This window comes from Chondrus crispus, genomic scaffold (genome assembly GCF_000350225.1).
Source record: "Chondrus crispus Stackhouse genomic scaffold, scaffold_450, whole genome shotgun sequence".
Lineage (NCBI taxonomy): Eukaryota > Rhodophyta > Florideophyceae > Gigartinales > Gigartinaceae > Chondrus > Chondrus crispus.
This window is the reverse complement of record NW_005179352.1, coordinates 6,612-18,649: the sequence shown is the minus strand read 5'-3', so window position 1 is coordinate 18,649 and position 12,038 is coordinate 6,612. Positions and strand designations below refer to the sequence as shown.

The 12,038-nt window shown below is 48.3% G+C and overlaps 2 protein-coding genes across 2 annotated transcripts; both read left to right on the top strand.

Moving 5' to 3' along the window:
• The first annotated feature begins 2,988 nt into the window (after positions 1 to 2,988).
• CHC_T00008327001 (adenine specific DNA methyltransferase) lies at positions 2,989 to 5,991 on the top strand. Its single transcript, XM_005718964.1, has one exon. The coding sequence runs from the start codon at positions 2,989 to 2,991 to the stop codon at positions 5,989 to 5,991; it is 3,003 nt and encodes a 1,000-aa protein (XP_005719021.1).
• Positions 5,992 to 7,770: 1,779 nt separating this feature from the next.
• CHC_T00008722001 (ATP dependant DNA helicase RecQ) lies at positions 7,771 to 11,680 on the top strand. Its single transcript, XM_005718963.1, is given in 2 exon segments — positions 7,771 to 11,454; positions 11,471 to 11,680. 2 exon segments carry the CDS (start codon positions 7,771 to 7,773, stop codon positions 11,678 to 11,680), a joined length of 3,894 nt encoding a protein of 1,297 aa, XP_005719020.1.
• The last annotated feature ends 358 nt before the right edge of the window (positions 11,681 to 12,038 follow it).

Sequence of the window (12,038 nt, the reverse complement as noted above, 5' to 3'; positions counted from 1 at the left end):
CATCGTCATTGCTGTATAAAATTTGCAAAATTGGGTGGCAAATTATGCGGGATGGGAGTTGTGATCAGTAGACACTACTCACAGGCCGGCAGGAGATTCAGGAGTAAGGAGCAGGATAGTTTTTGTACTTTAAGGATTCGCTGTGCTTCGGAGATTTAGGCGAGTAGGGGAGTAACTAGGATTAGGAGATTGCTGGGATGTGAAGATTACGTGGGATTAGGAGATTTGGTGGGATTAGAAGATTGGGTGGGATTCAGTGCACGAGAAACTGGATGATCTTGCAGAAATTAGACTAGTCCTTCCAAATGATAGTTCAAGACATTTGGAAACGTTCTTGGAGTGTGTTGGTCTCGTAGAAACGGCAAGGGCAAAGGGAAAGGTCCTTAAGGAAAACATGGAAGAAGACTCGTCATAACTGGAATAAACTGGTAAAACGAGTGCATTACACAATTCTTAGACATTTGAGTTATAAACGTTTAAAACCAACTACAATACTACAATCCAATCTTCCCTGCAACGTGTACCGTACACGTTGGACACCTAACTTCTTCTTTACGCCCCAGCATGATGGGTCTAACACGTTCACAGCAACAGACAGTCTGGTTAATGCCCTCAAAGCCGATAGAAACAACATTCTCCGATTAGTATTCATCACGGCGTTGGCAACATGTCTGCATATCAATCGGATGTTCCACAAGCGGTACCTCGTTGTTAGTCGTCGGTTGGGATATGTCAATGTCCACAAAAAATGAGGGGTCCCCCATCACAACTTCATAGAAGTGACGCGGTGAGAAGAGTACGTTACGGAAGCCTTTCTCCGAAAGACCGATATCTGGAGGGCAAGGTGCGGATAGTATGGAGGTATACCGCGCAGGCCTGCATGCGCAAGCAAGTTTCTTTGGTATGACAAGTTAATGGCCGTCGCGCGACAAGATTCTCAAAAGCTGTATGGGTGGCCAGCCATACTGGAACTAGATTTATTTTTGTTAATTTTTTCGATTTTAACCACACACTACGATTCAGTGGAGCGACGTAAAGCTCATGGCAATATTCACGAAGCCGGGTTCGCTGCCCTAACTAAATTGATCGAAAAGAAAGAGCGGCCGGATTGTCCAGTATGCATGGATTCATCCGTTGAGGGACTCTCGTTAACTAAGTGCGGGCATTTCTTCTGTGGTACATGTATTTCACTCATGTTTCGCACTCTCAGGGAGAGCAGAGTGCAATGCCCCATCTGTCGCCGCAAAATTCTGCCGAAAGATGCAATTGAAGTAGTGTCCTCGGACAAGGATGAACTTTCTGAATCCGTAGCAGGTTCTGATGATGGTAGTGGGCTTGACCAAGATTTGGAATCGCCTTTTTCAGTCACAAAGGTCATGACAACTATCTCGGAAGCAGATATCGTACGATATCGAGATGCACCCCGCCCCACTGCTGCGGAAGTGGAGGAATATGGCCAAATAGCCTCACCTCATCATCGCTACCTAGGTGTCCGTGGCGATTCAGACTTTCCCTCTCTTGATGCTGAGTTTTTGCGGCACACGAAAGCTGCCACTGCTCATGAAACGGTTTCTCCGAATCGTAAAATATGTAATGGCTGTCGCGCGACAAGATTTATAAAAGCTGTATGGGTGGCCAGCCATACTGGAACTAGATTAATTTTTGTTAGTTTTTTAGAGGTCGATTCCAGTATGGCTGGCCACCCATACAGCTTTTGTAGATCTTGTCGCGCGACAAGCACGGAATGTAGTACACGTGTGGACCCAAATGCAATGTCTTACACGTGTGGACCACGTGTAAGACATTGCATTGTCGCCGCTGTCGCGCGACAAGATTTACAAATGCTGTGTGGGTCCACCTCTCTTCGTTTGTCTCCCTCTCTCTCTCTCCATCCCTCCCTCTCCGCCTCTCGGGCTGCATCTCCTCTTCCCTCTATCTCTTTATGTAAACAAGTATCTTTAAAAAGTTTTTTGGGGTTTCCTCCCCTATACTCCATATAGTTGTCCCATTTTCTCTGCAGTATTCGTAACCGTGCGTTGTTGTAGTACTAGAGCGCCGCGTTTTCAGTGACTGGGGCGCAGCACTTATAAATACGTGTTTGTCAAAGAGAGGTGGACGTTGAAAAAGGAGGTTGTGAAGTGGGTTGCGTCCTGTGATCAGTGGGGAGCTGTGATCAGTGGCCACTGATCACAGGCCGGCAGGGGGTGTCGTACGACATCGTCATTGCTGTAAACATTTTGCAAATTTTCGGTGCAAATTTTGAGAGTTAGGACCTGTGATCAGTGGGGGCTGTGATCAGTGGCCACTGATCACAGGCCGGCAGGGGGTGTCGTACGACATCGTCATTGCTGTATAAAATTTGCATACTTCTCGAAACACACTTGTCTTCATGACCCTGCTGCATATTTGCATCATTTCGGAACAAACGTATACGTGTCACTGCTGTACTTTTTGCATCCTGTGCAAATGCATTATTTACGTATTTTAATTAGTTCTAACTCTCCGTTGGCGTCGTGTGATCAGCCGCTGCTGATCACGTGCCTGGGAGGGGTGCCGTACGACACTAGGTATCATTTCCCACCAAAATTTATAATCACAATTCAATACCCATACTACTGTGTGTTTGCAGTGCACCGATCACTTGGACCGGTCGCTTGGAACTGATCACTGACCACTGACCACTAACGCATATAAACACACACATACACACACACACACACACACACACACACACACACCTTCGTACGACTATATCCTCTTTCCTTGTTCCAAATCTGAGCATCGTGCATCCCTTTTCCGTTTCCCTCATCATACACCCACTCTCCTTGTCAACCACCACAAACGACGGGCGCCGAGTAATATCCGACCGCCAGGGGTATTTTGGCGACCGCCTTTCCGAACTTTTATCTTTTGCAGTTCCGTTCCTTTCTTCGCTCGCTGCACGAAAAGTCCTGCACTACGAGTGCCGCCGTCTCCAGAATCCAAAATATGGCAGCAGACGGAGACTACACGTTTAAGGAATTAGGAAAGACGTCAAGATTCGTCCTGCACTCGTATAAAGTGCTCGACCTTTGGAGACATGAACATCCCGGCAAGGAAATATCATGGAAAGACTATATGGCATGGGTGTTGTCTTCACATTTCTCCGCACAGACGACCCCACGGCCCATTCAAGTACTGCTTCAGTCCTTGTCTGGAAACGTCCTGCTGTATACTCATACGAAAGAGTCATGTACGGACATGCTGGATTCGCGATCTAATGCGAGATCGTTTCGCGTGTGTAAGAGCACGTTTGCGACAAGAGGAACTGATGGACGTGTTCGTGCTCTTATCGAGCATGTCCTGACCTCACACCTTCCTATGAGAGTTATGGCGTTGATCTGCCCTTCATTCACGTTCATCGGAGAGAGCAAGACTCGTCGCAAGTCAAGTCCTTTCCCGACTACTGAAGCAACCCCCTTTCAACAGCTGCTACACGTCTCAGCCGTGGTCAAGCTCATGGAAATTGTCAATAACAGCAGGCCGAGTAAACGACGACGTCTGGACGCAACGCCGGATGAGGCTGTCAAAGTTCTCTCTGTACAAGGTCTAACCGATTTGCGTGACCCACTTCCGCAGAAGATTGGCTACATCATCGAGACTGTTGTCGGTGCTTGGAATTGCTTTGCAGAGTACCTCGGATTTCAAAGCTTGGAAAGGATGAGTGCACCCTACTTGAGATTGGTATCTCCCTTGGCGCAGTTTGAAGTGATTCCAACCCGAGAAGAAGGGTTTGCACCACTGTCTACGCTGGTCAAGTTTGTTGAAGACATGCCGGCAACAAACGATCGAACGAAGACCTTTACCGATGCCTTCGATCGGCCTGCAATCGTTGACAGCAACCTTCGCAAGTTTGTGGGAGACTTTTTTCAAGATTTGGAACGCGCGTTATTGTCAAGTGATCTCTACTCTGCTAAAGAAGTCAAGGAAATGTTCTTTCTGACCAAGTACGTTCGACGCAGGGACATCCTCCCCCCGAGATTCCGATCCTACTGTGCGGCATTGGTGAGACAGGTCAAATCCTATACGAGTGAAATCGCTTCCTCAGCGGCTCTTCCCGGTGATCCTTTTCCTCCTCCTTCGCCAGGTGCAACAACGAATCTGGCTTCTGCTTCTAGTCAGGTCGTATGTGCACGGCACGTTCTTCAAGTGGTGGGGGAGGCTGAATCCACTTCAACTGCGTCGGATGAAGCCTCTCTGGAAGCTTTGAATGAAGGAGAGGACGTGCACAACGAGCGGATCGTTTTCTCTGAGATGAGGAAAGCAGCCGTGAGGATGTACAACTGCGACTTTGAATCTTTCATTGAAGCGTACGATGCCCTGACCGAAGACGAAGAGCTGCATGGAAAAGTTCAGCTTGTCCTGACGGACCCTCCTTTCAATGTCCGAAGGGACAGGGGACGCAACCATGCTGATTACGATGAAATCCGGAAAGAACAGTATGAGTCTTTCGTTAACTGCGTCGACGAGATGCTTCGTCCAGGAGGGCATGCGCTGATATTCTGCTCCGCTCAGCAATTCACTATATGGAGAGAAGCATTCACCGCCCATCCTACGACGTCTGGAGACTCATCATCATCGTCTCAAGCAAGCCAGCCCACATTTTGGGTTGCGTCCACTCCGCTGTACTGCATATACCATCCATCTGTATGCAATGGGTTCCCTGGACGCGCGACGTTTGCGCTGTCCAACATGGCAGAAGTGGTCATCCATGTGATGAAGAAGGGTCCACCGTTCAAGGAAGGGAGGCTCATGGTGAACTACAAGTGTTTCAACTACGTTCCCTCCGAGTACCCTGCGACTCGCAATGTCATTAACAATGTCATGGGCCTCGTTCCGGGAGAACGGCACATGGTCAAGATTGGAGATACCTCTCGCATGCTAAGGCCAGAGCAGAAATGCGTGTCCCTTTTGAAAGAGCTCATCTGTCGTTTCTCCCAGGCAGGAGACATTGTTGTGGACCCGTTTGCCGGAACATTTTCAACGGCTATCGCATGTTTCAATCTGGACAAGGATAATGGAGCAAGGAGATTTATTGGTTGCGAAAAAGAAGCTGTGTGCTTCGAGCACGCCAAGAAGAAGGTCATTGAGAGCTACGCGGGGGCTATTGTGAACAAGCTGGTGGACGTAGGTCAGGTCATGACGGACGACGACATCCATGGTGCAGCTCTGTATGTGCACAACAGGAATGGAAATAGAAGAAGCAGGAATGGGAAGTGGGCACCTCCGTCGGGCCTACCTCCCTACCAGACTTTTCCAGATCACATTTTAGCCTATCTTTCAACGGCCTGGGAAAGCCCTGAGTTGATTCAGAAATGTCGCAATGTTCCGCTCAACGCTTGGAAACGCGAACTACAAGGTCGTTTTCATCAGACAGACGTCCACGCCCTCCGAGCGATAGAGGCAGTTCAATTCGGCGTAGCGTTGGCGCCCTCTTCTGTTCGGCATCCGAAGGCGGGACTCGGGCTTTTTGCTACAAGAACATTCGACGTTGACGACGACATCTGCCTCTACTACGGCACGTTGGTCTATCATGACCTTATTCGGTCTAAATCGAAGAACAAGCCATACGGAGAAGGGCTTATGGGAGTGGACCGCGAACGCTTCATGACCTATGCCATGCTGGTGCCAACGCAGGGACGAGTTTTTCAGAATGTGACGGACCTTATCGATGGACAAAAGGCCATTTCAATCGTCCCTTCCAGATTTTGCGTCGGGGCTTTCATCAACGACCACCGCTATCACCCAGATGATAAGGATCACAAAGATTTTGTTGACGGTCGTCTCGCCAATCCGAGAAACGTCAACGTTGCATATGATCTGTCGGTGTCAAAAGTGACCTCGACGTCTGCGTTGCAGAAACACACGCTGATGCGCGTCAAGGCATTGAGGCTTATCAATCCTGGAGAGGAACTGTTCGCCGACTACATTAGAGATATCTTCATAGAGTAGGGGACTGTTGGACTCCATTCACAATAAATTTTGTGACCGCATCTTCCTTGTCACGGAGAGGATAGAGGAGAGAGGAGAGAGGAGAGAGGAGAGAGAAGAGAGAAGAGAGGGAGGGACTAGTTTGCCTGTTGCGCCTTGAGTTATCTTCCTATTGAGAGTTTATTGAGTATAATGGGAGTTTTGCTTTTTAGCGTTTTGCTATTTAGCGTTGAAGGGATATGGATCGGTGGGGGGTGGCTTTGGGTATGATGTACTGTATGTAAGCCGCACTGAGCGTGCGGTAAGTGGTTAAAAGTGGACATATAAAAGTATGGCAAAACGGTGCTGGTTCTCGAAAAGTAATGGCAATGCAGGCGGCAATGCTTCGCAATGGAAAACGGTGGTTTTATAATGTATAATGGCGGAGGGAGAACATACCTGACCTGAAACGGCAAATGATGTATACTGCAGAAGCGAATGGCCAAGGTAGGGCGCTGTCCGGTGCGACACACTCGTAAGGATGGGTATCGACGGCGGTGGTGAATGTCCGACGACGACGGGAATATTCTTACATACATTTCGCAACAAAATGCCGAAATATTCGCCTCTTCGTATTGTCACCGCCAAGTTTGGTGTACCGATTACCGATGAAGTCCGAGAATGGACCGCAGCCGCCAATTAATTTCGCTATGTGTATCGTTTCGAAAAAATAGGAGTTGAAATGGACTGTTTACAATGAAAATCCAGGATGTGTGACACCGAGTTCCATTAAAATTGTGATGTGTACTGCTATCCCAGAAATTATGGTGTGCTGACGACCGAAAAAGACCATAATGTAAATTGTGTACAGTGATTCGCTTTCATGTTGTGAGGATTATGTTGACTCATTGCCATTGCATGAAATATGCGGACCTCCTGCCAATACGATTTGACATACCCACCACTTTTTCTTATATTCTTGATGTCATAACAATGAAAGTCCTTAATCTCTCTTCGTATTCTACCAAATGATATGAAGGATGTCATGTGTGCCACCATTTCCCAAATGTCGCAACATTAAATTGTCACCGCATCTTATGTCAAAAGGGAGACTGTTCACCGAAATACATTTGAGATCTGTGACAAATCACGAGACCCATAGGCGAGCGAATGTCAATGAAACAGGTAGAGAACCTCAAATAGGCCTACATGTCGAGGAGAATATAAAAAATATATTATAGGAAGTTGGGAAAGGAAGACACCTCTGTGTGACGGTCGTATCCTGCCGAAAAGTACAGTACAGTACGGTACAGTGAACAGCACTGTATGATATTGTTCCGATGTGACATGGGCGTGACCCTTCTTACAGGTGGCTGTCCACTCACCTCCGTGGCAGGCTCCCACACTAATTTAGCCCGGGATCAACCTTGCAGCAGCACCACCAAAGCATTCAGCGTTAGGCATTTGGATCCGTCCCTAGCCTGGCGAGCGCAGGGCGTCCTAAAGGGCGTTACAGAAAGTTTCCTAGACCAGCAAGGAGACCAGCAATTTGTTATTAGAGATATGTAACGGCAGAAACATGTAGCATTGCATTCCATACGTTTTGATCATTCTCTAACTGTAACGGCAGTATTTTTGCAGGTTATGCATCGACAGCAGGAGAGATAGTTCCATGCTCGACTATTGCGATAATTATGTAAACTTCACCCTCCGCCATTCTTCCTGCCCTAAATACAAGGTTCTCGTAGTCCCTGACCCCTCTCATTTCCTCTTCCCACTTCTTCCTCTCTACAAAGTTCTGTCTGTCGTCCGTTGCGCATCATGAATGGCCCTACAGTTGTATACAATGAGCAACTCGATCTCCCATTTTGCGTACGGTGCAAACACGCAGTCGAATTTGATGGTGTAGTGAAGCATATGAAGAGAAACCATTTAATTTCGCATGAAAGCAGCATTCAGATTGCTGGCGAGATTGGAGACGCCCGAAGCCTGTCTCCCATTGTTAATGCATCGGCTGCTGAGATGAGACACAAATACTTGGCAACGACTGTGGTTGAATATCGTTCCGGACCTGCCCTTCCGCCTCTGGAAGGGTTTCCCACGGCACTGTGTCACAAGTGCCCCGACTGCGGATATCTGGCACGGAAAGGCGCTTCCGTTCGTCGAAATTGTGCTGCGAGTAAAGCGTGCAAGGGACATTTATCTCGTCAGCTCGATGAGGTGAAGGGACAGGCCATCTTTGGCGGAAACAAGTGCAGATACTATCAAGTCGTAGAAAACGGCGGTGACCTCTTTTCCGATGTCCTCGCAGAATCCATGAGGAAACTGCAGGGAGCCACTCCAGCGAGTACTGCCATCAACGAGGCCGGGATTTCAGAGATGAGCGCATTACTTTCAGTTTTTCGCTTCGACACTCACTTAAAGCGTTGTGGGCTTAAACTTTCTGAAGCCAGCTCCCTGTGCAAGAGTACTGACAGCCGTATACGCACACTTTCACGCGAGGTGGTCACAGCGTACAACAAGCAGGCCTTCGACATAACCGAACAGAAGGTTTGGATCAAGTCACACACGTTTATGGAGTCGGACCTCAACATTGGTGTTAGTCGGAAAACTGTGGAGCACTATGACAACAGAATGGTCCAAGTACTGGAATTCGTCTTCAACTTGATGTCTTCCAGCAGGCAGTTGTATCAATATATACCTCCTGATGCCATTCGGAGTGCAGAATCTCTGCGAGCAGATTCCAATGCACCAATGGCATCCAAGTTGCGAAACTTCCATGATATCCTACAGAACCTCCTTTTTCGTCACAACGAAAGCAACGAACTAATCGCCTTGTTCATCTCATGCTACAGTGTCATTCTCGATCGCTCAAACGAGTACCGATTTGCGAACGCCAGCGAATTGACTCCCATTCTCGCAGCCGTGAAGCACTTTGCTCGCTGCCTAGTCGTGATGGAAATATATCTCTACAGCTCTAGCGACACTACCGAGTCTTGGGAGCGAGTCTTGAAACTGAATCACCCGCATGTGGATAATGGCCTTCAATATGTGCAGTACTGCATGAAAGTCTGTAATCGCATCAAGGTTGGGGAAGTACATAATATTCGCTTTCTAATCTGTCCGACGCATCCGAGATGCGCAATTATTGATGGAATCGAGCTTTCTTTATCGCAACTTGGATTGAAAATGAAGCAATTGCAGAAAATTTCATTGGGATTGATGCAAGAAAAACTGCTCAATGGACTCAGGATTACAGATGCATTCTGGTCGTCCGTTCAAAACCTGGACGACACAATGACAGATCAAACTCCTGGCTACTGGTTTGGAATGCACAAGGCAAACCAACATCATCTTTTTCATTGGTCTCAGGCCTTACAAGGCAAACTGAAGCCCTTACTCCTGGAATCGGACACATCCCTGAACGAAGACAAAGCCAGAGCATATCTACAAGATTGCGAAAGTCTACAAGAACATATATATACGCTCTTGCAGGTATGCTCAGGAGCACCGGCAAGGGCATCCGAGTTGGGGATTTTGCGGGTTTGCAATACGGCAGTAGGACAGCGGAACATCTTCACTCAAGCAGGACTCGTGTTTACTGTCATTACGTATCACAAGGGTCGCAATGTGCACGATGGTGTCGGCCGTCCCATTGCGCGATATCCTGATGCTGTTACTGCGGGTATCTTGCTCATCTACTTAACAGTTATTCGCCCTGTCGAATATGCCCTCGTCGACCTCCTCGCGAAACCCAATGAGGTCCCAGAAGGTTCATCTGTCAGAAAATTTGACCACGTTCATGTGGACAGTGCCATATCACTAGGCGAGAGGCATCGTGACCACCTGTTCGCCAGCCGTGGAGAGCCTTTCGGAATTTGTCGATGGCGCTACTGCTTCGAAAAGGTAATGAAAAGTGCGGGAATCCCAATTGGAACCAGTCAATACCGGCAGTACCACAGTGGAGTAGTGAAAAACTTCCTCGCGCATAGCGAGGAGCACGAAACAAACTGCACGGGAATGCTTCACACCCAGGCAGGACATTCAGAGAATACCGCTCACCAGATATACGGTGTATCCCCCCTTGATATGAAGAAATTGACGGCTAGCCAGCTTGAGCGATTCCGTCAGGCCTCCAAAACGTGGCATGAAGTACTTGGGCTGTTTGACGGGGAGCCGTGTTCTTACGAGAACGCCTACGAGCAGCTGCAAATGACTGCTAGTGCACTGGATAGTAATGCATCAGCAGGGACCCATCCGATCGATGTCACAAGTCACATTTCGCGTCTTGAAATGACTCTTCAAACTCGCGTTGAGGTCCTGCACAACGCCATTCTCCATATCTCCGACTCTTTACTTGGGAAAAGGCGACTAAATGAATGGGTTGGTACCGAGGGATACGCCGTTCTGCCCGAGAAGAGAATCTGTCAACCTCCTTCGCTGCTGAAGCAATTGCAGATTTTTCTCAATAAAAGTGACGCGCATTTCAAGTCCCAGGAACAAGAAAAGGCAGTCGTGCATTGTGTAGCACCAAAGAGCGACGCCTTGGTCGTCCTGCCAACTGGTGCCGGGAAGTCGTTGACTTTCATGCTTCCCGCTTTCACTCACAAGACAAAGGTGATGGTTGTAGTCGTTCCACTTGTGGCTCTGCAGCTTGACCTTATCAAACGCTGCGAAGATGCAGGTATCCAAGCCTGTCAGTGGAATGCGCGGGATGTAGCCGGGGCACGTATTGTTGTCGCCAGCGCCGAGCATCTGTCTTCACCAGACTATCAATGTTTCCTTAGGGAACTAAAGGTTATGAATAAGCTGCATGCAATATTCGTGGACGAGTGCCATCTGGTTTTATTATGGCACAGTTTCAGAGAAGCCATGAAGTACTTGCGCGGTTTCATTCGTCCAGAACTCGTCAATGTGCCAGTTATCGCTCTAACGGCAACAGCCCCACCGTCCATTGAACAACAAATTACTTCCGCATGTGGATTGTCAGACTTCATCACTGTGCGTCAGAAAACGTCGAGACGGAACATCAGGTCTGAAGTTTACAACGTGAAGAGGCAAAATCTCAATCGTAAGGTGGACGAAATGCTTGACTATTTGCGTAACGTTTCCGGTACATCTCCCTCCAGAGCCATCACTTACGTGCAAACAAAAGATGAATGTGACTCGCTCTGTATGATGTTACAAACCCTGAACCCGGACATGCCTTGCTTCAAATATCATGCAGGTATGGAAAAGGATGACAGAAATGCAATGCAATCCGGCTGGGAAGATGAATCTGATGGACTTCCGCACGTCATGGTTGCAACGAAAGCATTTGGATGCGGCATTGACATCTCCACTGTTCGGATTGTCGTACATGCTGGTCTTCCAAGCACGCTCACTGAGTACGTGCAAGAAAGCCGACGTGCCGGTCGTGACGGCCAACCTGCCAAAAGTACTGTGCTTAATATTATCGATCAGTTCAATCATTCAGTTGAACCGCAATTGTCCGGTTTCGGTCCTGTACATGGGCTTACAGAAGCAGCTGGTGAGTGTCGTCGGTGGCTGGTGGACCTGTTCATGGACGGGTGTTCTGATCACCGACCTTGTCAAGAACGTGGGATGGAGGCTTGTGATATTTGTTCTTCCGAAGGAAGTGGAATACGTTTACGTAGACGTGCTTCCGAATTCCAAAACGAGGACACCTGCAGGAAAGAAGTTCAGATTCGACCTACAAGGAAGCGCGTGAACGCTCCAAAGAGGACAGAATCTCCGCAAACACCATCGAAAGTTGCGCATACTCCATCGGACACGGTTACGCCTTCTCGACGCCCTACTCCATCGGACACGGTTACGCCTCCTCGACGCCCTGGTAAGGACTCGCGAATGAAGGCGTGGAGCAGTTGCGCCTCTGAGACCTCGGCCAGTGCAAAAGACATATGCACTGGGTATTCTCCTCGCCTGACCAAGTTCTTTTGTCCTGTATGTAGTGTGAAGAAATCGTCTCTCGTGGAACACAAACCCAATGCCGATGAAAGGTATTGGGCATGCTACAACCGTCGTTGTTTACGATGCGGCCAGGAAGGACATGGCGTGAAACAATGTAC

Coding starts and splice junctions, on each gene's coding strand:
- CHC_T00008327001 (XM_005718964.1), top strand. CDS start 2,989: ATGGCAGCAGACGGAGACTACACGTTTAAGGAATTAGGAAAGACGTCA.
- CHC_T00008722001 (XM_005718963.1), top strand. CDS start 7,771: ATGAATGGCCCTACAGTTGTATACAATGAGCAACTCGATCTCCCATTT.